Source organism: Amyelois transitella, chromosome 4 (genome assembly GCF_032362555.1).
Source record: "Amyelois transitella isolate CPQ chromosome 4, ilAmyTran1.1, whole genome shotgun sequence".
Taxonomy (NCBI): Eukaryota; Metazoa; Arthropoda; class Insecta; order Lepidoptera; family Pyralidae; genus Amyelois; species Amyelois transitella.
In genome coordinates, this window is record NC_083507.1 from 8,648,647 (window position 1) to 8,660,887 (window position 12,241).

A 12,241-nucleotide genomic window follows, 5' to 3' on the forward strand; every position below is an offset into this window, starting at 1 on the left:
TATGGATCTTGCTCCCGTAAACTGTAGACTGTTGCGCGAAAAACTGTAGCTGTTTCGCTTTTTATTATGACATGAAAAGGTTCAGCGATAATTTTTCGCGCGATAAAAACTGCATCGCGCGTGCCGTACTAAAGGGGCTGGATTGGGTGATTCAGGTTTTCACACGAAGTCACTCTCATCTGACCTCCGCAACCTTTGCCTTTTCAGCCGGACACCTTTCTTAGACATGACATGACATTTATTGTTATATTATTAAGTATATTTTTGTATTAGAACAAAATTATAAAAAACGTCCATTTCATTCTAGGTGAACCACTCCGGCGTACTTGGAGCCCTGTTACAGTTCCTGACAGGTGCGGACCCGTCGTCGGAGGCCGAGCCGGCGCCGGAGCCCGACACGGCGGAGACGGTGGCCTCGTGCGAAGAGCGCCTCAGGCTGTTCCTGCACGTGTTCGCTGACATGCCCGTGGCTGCCAGGTCAGTACTCGCCCTTTTACTAGTGTTTGCCTACACTTTTATTAATTCATTGAATCTGCTTTTCAGCTCTTTAAAAGGAATAATTAAGGCCATATTTACAAACCAGTTTTCTTTAAGAATCAACTGATTTTTCATAGTTGCACGTTATAGAAAACTACTTTAATTTTTCGATGTCAAATTTAGGAAATCTTAAAATATCAATTCTGCATAATAAGCAGTATCATCATAATATGCTCGTCGCGTTATTTAATTACCTTGAGTATTAGTTTTCGGTCTTTGATTCATGAAATATACTAGACCTAAAAAATCATCATTCATTTAGCTGAAACATTATGCCTGTTATAAAAAAAAATAAACTTTAATGTTCAACCAGCAGCAGCTCCTGGAGTTCCGAGACTGAAATGGTACCGATGGGCAACAACGCGGCCCTCGCAGCTCTCGTGGCGAAGGTGAACGCGTGCGTGTCGCACCTGGAGCAGTTCCCGGTGCGCGTGCACGACCTGCCCGCCAGGCCCGCCACCTCCGCGCTCAAGTTCTTCAACACGCACCAGCTTATGGTGAGAACTACATGCATAAATATTATCAGTCTATGGGATATAGATTGCGGGGTAGACAGAGCCAACAGTCTTAAAAAGACTGAGAGGCCACGTACAGCTGTTTGGCTTAATGATAGAATTGAGATTCAAATAGTGACAGGTTGCTAGCCCATCGACGAAAAGAAGAATCCCAAGTTTATAAGCCTATCCCTTATTCGCCTTTTACAACTTCCGTGGGAAAAAGATGGAGTAGTCCTTTTTTTTTTTATTGGTGCCAGGAACCACAATGCCGGAAACTATATAAAAATAATAAATAATTAGCTGGTATTCGCAGTTTTGTCCGCTGCTACAATTTAGCGCTATATAAAACATCCACGGCATTTATTTTATCTAATGTAAACGTTTGTTTCAGTGTGATCTCAAACGTCATCCGACGTGCACCAATCTCAAGCAATGGAAAGGCGGTGTCGTTCGGATAGACCCCCTAGCTTTAGTTCAGGCCATTGAAAGGTAAATTTATAATAGTTACAAATTATCTACATTATATACGTAGGTATACTACTCTGTCAAGAAAGTAGCAGGAAAAGATCAATAATACACAAACTGTTTGTTATTCATCCAAATTTATTTTATCACCTTCAAAATATGCTCCTTTAGAAACGATACACTTACGCCAACGAATAATCCAATCATCAAAACATTTTTTAAACGCTGTTTCCGGAATTGAGGTCAGTTCTCGCCGCGAATTCTCTTTTATGTCTTCTACCGATTGAAAACGGGTGCCACGAAGTGGTAATTTGAGTTTAGGAAAAAGAAAAAAGTCGGCTGGAGCCATATCTGGTGAATATGGTGGTTGCTCGATGGTATTTGTTGAGTGTTTGGTTAAAAATTCGTTCACAATGATGGCCTTGTGCGAAGGTGCATTATCATGGTGCAAAATCCAAGAATTTTCTTTCCACAAATCTGGCCTTTTTCGTCGGATTTGCTCTCTTAAACGCCGCATAACACTCAAATAATATTCCTTATTTACCGTTTGACCTTCCGGCAAGAATTCCGAGTGCACAACACCGCGATAGTCAAAGAAAACAGTCAACATGACTTTGACTTTTGAACGACTTTGGCGTGGTTTTTTCGGTTTCGGTTCAGTTGGAAGGCGCCACTCCGAAGCTTGTTGACTAGTTTGCATGTCAAACTCGTAAACCCACGTCTCGTCACCAGTAACAATGCGTTTCATGAATGTTGGGTCGGAATTGACTCGTTCTAGCATGTCCTCAGCGACTCTCATGCGATTGAGTTTTTGAAAAAAATTCAGGTCTTTTGGGACTAGCCGAGCGGCAACATGTTTCATACCCAAATTATTAGTTAAAATGGTACGGATCGACTCGTGAGATACAGAAAGTTCGGTGGCTATCTCTCTCAAAGTTGAATGAGGATTTTCAGTCACTATTTCCTTCACTTTTGCGATGTTAACTTCAGTTGCAGACGTTGATGGCCTACCAGAGCGAGGCAAATCTTCCATCACATCTCGACCGCTTTTGAACGCTTTGTACCACTCAAGCACGAGTTTTTGATAAAGTCGATTCACCGTAAGCCTTCTGTAACATTTTCAGTGACTCCGAACACGATATTCCATTGGCAATGCAAAATTTAAGACAAACTCTTTGTTCGATGTTTTTATCCATTATGAAATTAGCAATACACACTAGATATGATATAACTAAAAATAGCACTGTATTTAATGTAAACAACAGATGCAACTCAAACTCCGCGCCAAAATGGAAAACAGTTGTGCCAATCTAACAACAACAAAAAAAACAAAAATTTGAATTTGGAACCATAAATAAATAATCCATTCCCGATACTTTTCTGACTGAATGTATATAAGGCAGCCTCTGCGGCGCAGCGGTAGTGCGCTTGTCTGTGACACCGGAGGTCCCAGGTTCGAATCCCACCCAGGCCATGATAAGAATCGAATCTCCTCTCATAAACCTGGGTCTTGGATGTTTATCTATATGTATACAAGCTGAGGTTCACGAAGAACTTTGTTGTAATAAAGATTTGATTGTCCAGGTACCTATCTCAACGCGGCTATGCAAGCGCCCGCTCTACGTCGGCCGGCGCCGGCGCAGCGCACTCTGACGACGACGCCGCCTCCGACGACGACGTCGACGACGATGCCACTCCGCACCACCACCATACCACTGAGTGAGTATATGATTTCAAAGCTTTTTATGGCTCTGGCCGTATATTCAAGATTGTTTTCATAGAACTACTCTCATTTAATTAATATCTGTTATGGACACCTGTTTCTTTAATTTTTTTTTCTCTTTTTTTATAATCTGTCAAAGATTTTTTGGCAACTCTCACATTGTAAGATTTTATTATTAGTAGAGTTTTTCTGTACAGTGTACATAATGAAGTCTGAGTTGAAAATTAGGAACACAGTTTGATATTAGTCGCTTGGCTATGCGACTTACCTAATGAAATTTTAAGAGAGGAATTTAATTTGATTTTTGTTATTGTTGCAGTTCGGAACATAAACTGGAATTTTTGATCGGCGACACGCTGTTACCGTATAACATGACCGTTTATCAGGCGGTACGACAATACGGCGAGCAGACCGACGCTGACACTGACACGGAAACACCACTGGGTATGTTGTCATACGAATATATCAGTTAACCAAAAGAAAACAGTGTGATGATTATATAAAGGGTAACTTCAAGAGTGTGGAGTATTGCCATACTTCAAATTAAAAATTACCAGCAATATTGGTTTGCTTTCTAGTATTTATCGGATCTTTGTGCAAACTAGTACTTGTTGCTGATCTTTGTATTGATTTTGATGTTGTTTCTCAGCAAACGCGGGCATCTGGGTGCAAACTCACACGATCTACTACCGCGCGGTGGAGAGCGGAGAACCGCCGCGCACCGACGCGGCTGCGGCTCGCAAGGGCAAGGGGCAGCCCACCAAGCTGTCTTCAAGGCGGAAGCCGGACCTCTTGTGGAACGGTACGATGACAGAAACTACTATATTGTACATGCAATTTGCAGCCGTATAAGCTGTCCTTCAGGCACAAGCGCGGCTTCTTGTACCGACCTCTGTATGATGATATTACTGTTTTATACAACGGAAATTTTCAGCCAACAAAAGGGGATACTCGACACCCTGATGGGGTGTTATTTTTGTTGTGTTTATTAGGCATTATGAAACTATCGTTCGGGCTTCTTTTTGTAAAATCTGTATGTTCAATAACCTTCTACATTTTTATATTGTGTTCCACATTGGTCTGTAACAAGATGACAACCAATTCCAGAGGGCGCCGTGCCCGCGGGCGAGTCCCCGCTGGTGGTGATCCTGCGCTCGCCGCTGGTGGCGGGCGGCGAGGTGAAGGACGCGGCGCTGCCGGCGCTGGGCGTGCTGCGCGCGCTGCACGCGCTGAGCCGCCACTGGCCCTCGCTGTACCGCGCCGCCTGCCTGCCCGACCACCGCCCGCTCGTGCCCAACGCGGACTTCATCAACGCTAAGGTATCACCGTTGTTATACCATCAACATCGTCATTTGAAAACACAATGGGTCTCTCTCTCAAAATCCTCATATCCAATACTGGGGCAGTACTATATCGTACCCGACAGTGGTTAACTCGCTGATATATACAAAACAGTTTTATAGAAATTTAATTAAATTTATTTGTTTCAGCTTGCTGCCAAAGCAAACAGACAACTGCAAGATCCACTTGTAATCATGACAGGCAATCTACCTCCGTGGCTCAAAAAGATCGCTTATGCTTGGTATGTTTGAATTTATTGTTGCCATAACATAGTTTTGTTTTGAATTCCACGGATAACTTTGATAAAAAATACTTTCCATTAAATATTATAAACTTTACAGTGCACTTTTATATAAAATAAAAAACATCTTAAATATAAAAAAAAAAATTACTTAAAAATTAATTAAATGGCAAAACAACGTTTGCCGAAACAGCTAATAAAGTATAATTTTTTATTGATTAAAATGAATTCGTTATCAATCGTCTCAAAACAACTTTTCCAAAATTAATCGTAAACACTTTTGTCAACAGCCCGTTCGTGTTCCCATTCGAGTGCCGCCACCTGTTGTTCTACGTGGTGTCGTTCGACCGCGACCGCGCCTTGCAGAGGCTGCTAGAGGCGGGCGGCGAGCGCGGCGCCGCCAACGCGACCGGCAACGACGCCGAGCGCGTGGCGCCGCGCCTGGACCGGCGCAAGCGCACCGTGCAGCGGCACAACGTGCTGCGCCAGGCCGAACACGTCATGCACGAGTTCGCACACTCCAAAGCGCTCCTAGAAATACAATACGAGAACGAAGTCGGAACGGGCTTGGGACCCACGTTGGAGTTCTACGCGCTAGTGTCGCAAGAGTTGCAGCGCGCGGATCTGGATCTGTGGCACGGCAGCGAGAACTTCAAGCAGAAGCCGACGTCGTTCGGCGGCGAGATCGTGAAGAGCCAGCCGCCCGTGGTGACGGACCGCTCGCCCGACGCGGCCGCCAGGCTCGCATCCTCGGTGCGGGACGCGCTCACTTTGGATGAAGTGAGTTTGTTTATACTCACATAGTCACTGTCCGTTTTGATAGTGTTCATTTTAATGACACAAATTTAGACGCATTTTAGACAGCTGCGCTGGAGTTGGTTCTTTGTAATGGTCAATAGCACAATACTAAAATGAGCTGTCAAAAATAAATTAATATGTAGTTGAAAATAAAAAGATAAAAGAATATGAACTATTCCGTGACGCTATTTGATTTTCAATTTTATGCTAATGGCAATCATTTTCTACCAGGAGCGGTCCCCTGAACCTTCGGAACTCGAAAAGGAGACGTCTATCCCGTCTCCGGCGCCAGACGCCACCTACGTATCGTGGCCTTGCGGACTGTTCCCGCAGGCTATCGGCCGGAACGCGCGCGCTTCGCACCTCTCCCGGGTCAAGGCCAAGTTCCGCTTCCTTGGCAAGTTCATGGCCAAGGCTGTCATGGACTCTAGGATGGTGAGCGTTTGTCACAACTATGTATTTAAATCTTAAGTGCGATTTATGAAGCCATCTTGGTATTGAAGGGGACATTAATCCTCACCGAATGCAATCTTAATTCCATATTGGCTTGTTTTGCAGGCCATCGTCAGGAACACACCAAAGTTTTCATCTTGTCAAATCCATCGACTTTACTTAGTGACTGAGTGGTCACTCTGACAACTGCGGTTGAATGTAACACCACATATATTGTTTTGTTGGCAGGTGGACATCCCGCTGTCGGTGGCCATGTACCGCTGGGCGGTGTGCGAGCAGCGCTGGCTGTCGCTGAGCGACGTGCGGCACGTGGCGCCCGAGCTGTGGCGCTCGCTGTGCCGGCTGCGGCGCGTGGCCGAGCGCGCGCGCCACATCGCCGCCGACGAGCGCCACACGCCCGAACAGCGGAACCACATGGTCACTATCTCATTTTTAACTTTCGCGTTGCGTTATGCTATTTATAAATACTACAGGTGTTAATTTTTATCTCGGACGTTTCGAGTGATGGTACAACGATCCGTGGTCACCGAGCGACTGATAACCAGCGGGCTACTACACTGTTCTGTTCTGTGTTCTCCCGTCCATATGTTCTTCTACTGCCAAGTTGTTAACATGCCAACTACCGTCACAATACACATTAACAGAGTCCGTATTCTGGAGCGCGGCTGTATTTCGGTGGATATTAACAAATTGTCGTTTTTTAATACCCGTTTCTTATATGATCAGTGTCTTCTGCTACCACACACGCTGTATAAGTCTGTTACCTCTATCCCGAAACGATCACTGTTCTATGGAACCAATTGACTTATCACGAGCACGAAAGGCTCATCCGAAACGTTGCCTGCGGGCCACAGCGCAGCACCCACATATCGCTAATGACTTCATATCGCGAAACAACTCAATAAGAAAATCATTAAAACCCATATTGTACTCACTAATTTTATAATTTCCTAGTATGGCTATACAAGTAAACAACATATAACGATATTCATTATGTTAACAGATCAGCGCACTGGAGCTAGACGGCTGCCCGATCGAGGAGTTGGGGCTGGACTTCATCCTCCCGGGCGACGGCTGCACGGAGCTGCGGCGCGGCGGCCGCGACACGCCCGTCACCGCGCACAACCTGCACGACTACATCGCGCTCGTCACGCATTGGCTGCTGTACGAGGGTATGGACATTTATATTCAAGACTTCCTCTTTGTATGTCAGTTTCACAACTAACTAGACATAAAAAAAACATCAGTTAGATGTTTCGAAATAAAAGTTAAAGTAACTGAGTTAGTAGATCGCACACGTCTCGTGTCAAATGGGCGCTCCATTTGTCACGCGACGGCCATTTTCGATTTTCGCAAGTCTTGGCTGGCAAAACGGTTTTAAGTACTACATCTTTTTAGGTTAACTACCACTTCTTACTGATTAGAACAGGCAATCGCGTTCCGAAATGGCATATAATGTTGGTACTGGTGCCTTCTCGGGAAGTAATTTAAAAGTTGAATTTCTACATCGAAAGCTGTATTAAAATTATTCCATTCTCTTGCAGGTGTTGCAAAACAAATGTCTGCATTCAAAGAAGGATTTGAATCAGTATTTCCATTGGCCAATCTAAAGATATTCTACCCCGAAGAATTGGAACAAGTTTTCTGTGGAAGCCCATCCGGTAAGTTAATGCCTACCACAGCATTATTATACATAATTTGTTTTTGGCTTATGTATGAATTGAGTTTACATATAATTATTCAAACCAGATGACTATGCTAGGTAATTCGATGAAAACGGGTCACTCACATGCTGTTTTTTTAGCGGACCCGACCTTTGAAATAAACCAATCAGGAATTTGCTGTGATTGAATTAAGAAATGTATCATATTAATTAGCACGAGATTGTTCATAAAAAAAACCTGTTGACACGTAGGTTAAATCTTTTGTTTTGTATCGACAGGCGGCCGCGAATCCCGCTGGGACCCGCGCATGCTGGCGGAGTGCATCCGGCCCGACCACGGCTACACGGCCGCCTCGCGCGCCATCCACATGCTCATCGACATCCTCGCCTCCTACACGCGCGACGAGCAGCGCCTCTTCTTGCAGTTCGTCACGGGCAGCCCCCGCCTGCCCACTGGAGGTAACTATCATGCACCATTTGTTTTGGACGTTACAGGCAGAGTCAGAAAAATATTTTCCGACGGTCATGTCTGCAAACAGTTCGACTACGCAAATTTTTCACTATTGATAATTAGGGCCACGTGACTTTACATCTTTAAACGATTCGTCGACAGAAAATCTATTCTCTCATGTGATATCCTCCTTTATTTTCCTTAATTTTCTATACATTTTTCATGAAAGATTCTTTTTTTTAGAATTTATATTCTCATCGTCCAAAATTCTTATTTCTTACCATTAGCTATGAGTACGAGAACATTTGTGTAAAGCTTAATTTGTACCAATGTGTAGAAGAACAATTTTAAAAAGATAATTTTCTCTGCAGGTTTCAAAGCGCTGAATCCGCCACTGACGGTGGTGCGCAAGTCGCTCGAGTCTTCACTGGACCCCGACGAGTACCTGCCGTCGGTGATGACGTGCGTCAACTACCTCAAGTTGCCCGACTACAGCAGCGCCGAGGTGATGCGCGCCAAGCTGCGCCTGGCCGCCTCCGAGGGCCAGCACTCGTTCCACCTCTCGTGAATTACCTCATACATACTGTGAATTGTCCACGCGGTTAGTGATATCTGTAATGTGTGTTAACGTCGCGGACTACCGTTTTGTGCAATCAAACTGTTTATTTACTAAGTGATGGACACTTACGAGTGCAGTTTAAAATTTTGTTTTCTTTGGATTTGGAATACATAAATATGTTTATAGCTATATTTTGTGTTAATTTAATGTGATAGCTTTGTATATTTCTTTATTGATTTAGAGTGACTCTCGATGGGAGGCTGTCGTCATTTCCTACCGGCGGTACCTAACCTCACTTGATGCCCGCAATCCGCGCACACTGTATACACATCTCTTAATAGTCACCTTAATATTCTAAAGTACTATAATTAATATTAGTTTTCGGGAGTCCACTACGAATCTTCTATGAGAGTCTTATAAATATAATAGCATTTATTACCAAACGGTGTATGTTTTGAGTAACATTTAAGTATCATTAATGAGTAAAGAAAAAGTGCAAAATTTAATATGTAACAATTTCAATAAAACCATGTAAACAATATTGATCAAGTTTGTGTTTCATTTATTTATTGTTGCCATTTTCCGATATTCACAATGGTAGGACTGACGCGAACATAACAATGATTGTGTCCCACCAACATTCACTTTCAACCTGTCAAAAATTAAAGATTTTAACCTATTTCCAGTATAAGTAGTTTAAGTTTGTATTCATTAAGATTTTTCATTAAATAAGAATGTTAAAAAATCCTGTATGAGGTATGTACTTCTATCATCAATGTCGATAACACTTATAATACATAGATTGCATTGCATACATCTACTCAGATATTGCAAGGAAGACTTGAATCAAAATATTTATTGCATCAGTCTATGATTGGGTTCTGTTCATGGCCAGTTGCCAACTGTACTTAATAATTTTGGCAAATCATTTCTCATAAATTTTTGGCAGACGCAACTTTACAGTGGAGAGGATTCTACTGAGAATGAGAATTCTTTGTAAGGAAAAGAGTAGTTTCAGAACTACTCTGTACCTGTAGATTTTGTAGGTGGTTTTGGTTAATTGCAACCAGTTATGACAGATTTCAATGAAAAATATATAAGGAACAAATTATATACACTGATTTAGCTTAGCCACAAAGAAAGTTCAAGCAAAACAAATGTCTAAGACTTGGGCCAATCCAGGCCAGCAAAATAAGAAGGTCATTTGGAGAGCTTTTACCACAGGGCCTGATAACTTCTGGAAAAAGTTAAACATAGAACGGGAACAAATCGCATGGGTGTCAAGTCTGTAAAAAATAATTTAACTCAAAATCATATGAGTTCCATAATTTCAATCTGTAGCGACAATAACGGGGACATTTAATCAGTACATTTTTTTTAGACTTGATTTGGTCTTAAGTTAAATGTATGAAATATAAACCAATTTTTTAATATTTAACTTTATTTTAATATAATAAACAATGTCACACAGTTACTATAAATTATGTATGTACAAACTGACTTCACAAATTCTATCATTTAAGTATGTAATTGATATTAATCATCGTCTCAGCATGAAATATAGTCAAATAAAAAAAATTGTGCTGTAGTATTTTCTTTGAAATAAATAAATTCAAATCATATTACACACCTACATATTAATTAATATTAATAAATATAAATTCACAACTACATGTTTCAATGACTGCCTTATGTAGCATCTTTTATAAAGATACTGAAAAAACATTCACATTACACCATATCCATAATACATATGTACCTGCTAGATACATACTACTTAGACACTAACAAATTCACTTCTAAATATTTGATGACTAAATGGAATGAAGAAAAATTTCTACTTGGCTCTTTCTTAGACATATACATTTGAACATATGAAATAGACTGAAATACGGTCTAGGTTTTACAGTACCATAGCAATCCACCCAAGGATCAAACAGGAGCCTCCAATGGGTGTCAGACGTCGCAGGCTGCGGTCTCCGGTGAAGCAGTGGTAGTAACAAGTGCCACTGAATAGCCCCATGCCAGCTATGAAGAATGAGCCAGCCTGTAAATTATAAAGAAGTTATGTAAGTATCCTAACCTGATTGTTGCTAAAATATAAATAAATTTTTACAAATATATCACTACTAAACAAAAAAATACAATGAAGAACTACATAATTGACTGACATATCAACACACAGTTCAAATAGCTGAAATTTGGCATGTGGGGTTGTTATATTGTGTTGGGCAAGAGAACTAAGAGATTTCCTGGGAAATTAAGAGGACTTTTATGCAGTGTACTTCAGTCATTAAAATATAAAAAGAGAATCACATATTGTGCAGTCAGGTTATGATAAAAAGTAAACTTTTCTGATATGATATGGGTAGTATACAACAAGATCAAAAAGAGGTGGATTGTTACATAGTGATAGCACAAAAAAAATCATAGAGTTTAGAGACATGTTGATAAATCTGAAACAAAACTTACAATAATTGGCCTTTTGCACAAGGGCACTGTCATTAAAGCAAGAGTGTGAAGAAAATGGAATCTATTGGCAGTTTCAAAGATTTTCTTCAAATCTTCTTTAGTGTCTGTTTCGGGAAATGTCCTATGCGCGCCCATGGCACCCAAGACCACAGCTGCAGCTCCGCTCAGCCCCGCTAGCCGCACGAACGGCCCGGCTTCTTGTGCAAGTTCCCATAGAGGCCTCTTAATCATGATTGGGGCTGGTGGTGGATCCAATGAATTTGTCTTAAAAACTCCCTGTGAAATTATCAATACTGTAATGAATACCCATATGATTGCTCGTATACATTGATTAATATGCGATTCACAAACTACGTAGTGACCAAAACACAAGACCTATGTAAAAGAGCTCAAAGAACTTACGATCTGGCGCAAAAATTTCATTGTTCCATCAGTCACCGTATTTATCATTAAAGTGTCAGCCCAGTTTACCATACCTGTGTCTCTTAGAGATAATGGAAAAATTTAATTAAGTAGTTATTCACTTAGATGGATATACGTACGGAATGCAGATAATATATCTTAAATAGATAATGTAAAATAGAAATCTGTGAGAAATCTATTTATAATCCTAGAAAATCGAAGTCTGAATTATTGGCTTGACTGACAATTGATGATTCTGACATTGACATACCAAAACATAAATATTGGATGGCATCTGATGACAATCGATGTATAAATCAAAATCCGGTGTCAAAATCTATCGATTCGTTAAAATCGATTAGCATGAGATACATGAGAAATATCACAATAAAGATCACACAATGATCTCCATTAGATTCATCACCCTTATATCTATAATTTCCATGGCATGACCACATGATCAAATTTGGGCGCATAGGCTTTCTTGGCTCCAATTTTAGAGTGGTCCCGAAATTGTACATAAAATGGATGGCTTTTTACGGAATCCCTTTACCTAAGTATTTGTTAACAGATTTTTCCCCTAAATGATTTGCGTTAGGAACAATAATTCATCATTCTTCGATCGATCAGGGTGCGCCT

The 12,241-nt window shown here is 41.4% G+C and overlaps 2 protein-coding genes across 5 annotated transcripts in view; one reads left to right on the forward strand and one right to left on the reverse strand.

Moving 5' to 3' along the window:
• LOC106136947 (E3 ubiquitin-protein ligase TRIP12) overlaps positions 1-9,277 on the forward strand; it is a 49,122-nt gene extending 39,845 nt beyond the window's left edge. For 3 of the 4 annotated variants that reach the window (XM_060954491.1, XM_013337638.2, XM_060954490.1), the window contains exons 25-39: positions 308-477; positions 851-1,034; positions 1,426-1,523; positions 3,084-3,218; positions 3,542-3,666; positions 3,872-4,024; positions 4,330-4,541; positions 4,713-4,804; positions 5,095-5,584; positions 5,834-6,037; positions 6,284-6,472; positions 7,059-7,227; positions 7,600-7,716; positions 7,998-8,177; positions 8,541-9,277. In XM_060954491.1, coding sequence (XP_060810474.1) covers positions 308-477; positions 851-1,034; positions 1,426-1,523; positions 3,084-3,218; positions 3,542-3,666; positions 3,872-4,024; positions 4,330-4,541; positions 4,713-4,804; positions 5,095-5,584; positions 5,834-6,037; positions 6,284-6,472; positions 7,059-7,227; positions 7,600-7,716; positions 7,998-8,177; positions 8,541-8,737 — 2,715 coding nt within the window. In that variant the 3' untranslated portion in view covers positions 8,738-9,277. The remainder of the gene's footprint in view (positions 1-307; positions 478-850; positions 1,035-1,425; positions 1,524-3,083; positions 3,219-3,541; positions 3,667-3,871; positions 4,025-4,329; positions 4,542-4,712; positions 4,805-5,094; positions 5,585-5,833; positions 6,038-6,283; positions 6,473-7,058; positions 7,228-7,599; positions 7,717-7,997; positions 8,178-8,540) is intronic. The other variant, XM_013337639.2, reaches the window with a different exon arrangement.
• Positions 8,895-11,863, reverse strand: LOC106136945 (transmembrane protein 256 homolog). The gene is made up of 3 exons (XM_013337635.2): positions 11,603-11,863; positions 11,201-11,476; positions 8,895-10,775 (listed from the first exon to the last, which is right to left on the reverse strand). The coding sequence occupies exons 1-3, from the start codon at positions 11,672-11,674 to the stop codon at positions 10,632-10,634; spliced, it is 492 nt and encodes a 163-aa protein (XP_013193089.1). The 5' UTR covers positions 11,675-11,863; the 3' UTR covers positions 8,895-10,631.
• Positions 11,864-12,241: the final 378 nt, after the last annotated feature.

Excerpts from the sequence above, each read along its gene's own strand:
- LOC106136945 (XM_013337635.2), bottom strand. The coding sequence starts at position 11,674 with ATGGTAAACTGGGCTGACACTTTAATGATAAATACGGTGACTGATGGA. Across the intron at positions 11,477-11,602 it reads TGAAATTTTTGCGCCAGATC|GGAGTTTTTAAGACAAATTC; the intron begins GTAAGTTCTTTG and ends ATAATTTCACAG. Across the intron at positions 10,776-11,200 it reads TGTGCAAAAGGCCAATTATT|GCTGGCTCATTCTTCATAGC; the intron begins GTAAGTTTTGTT and ends TATAATTTACAG.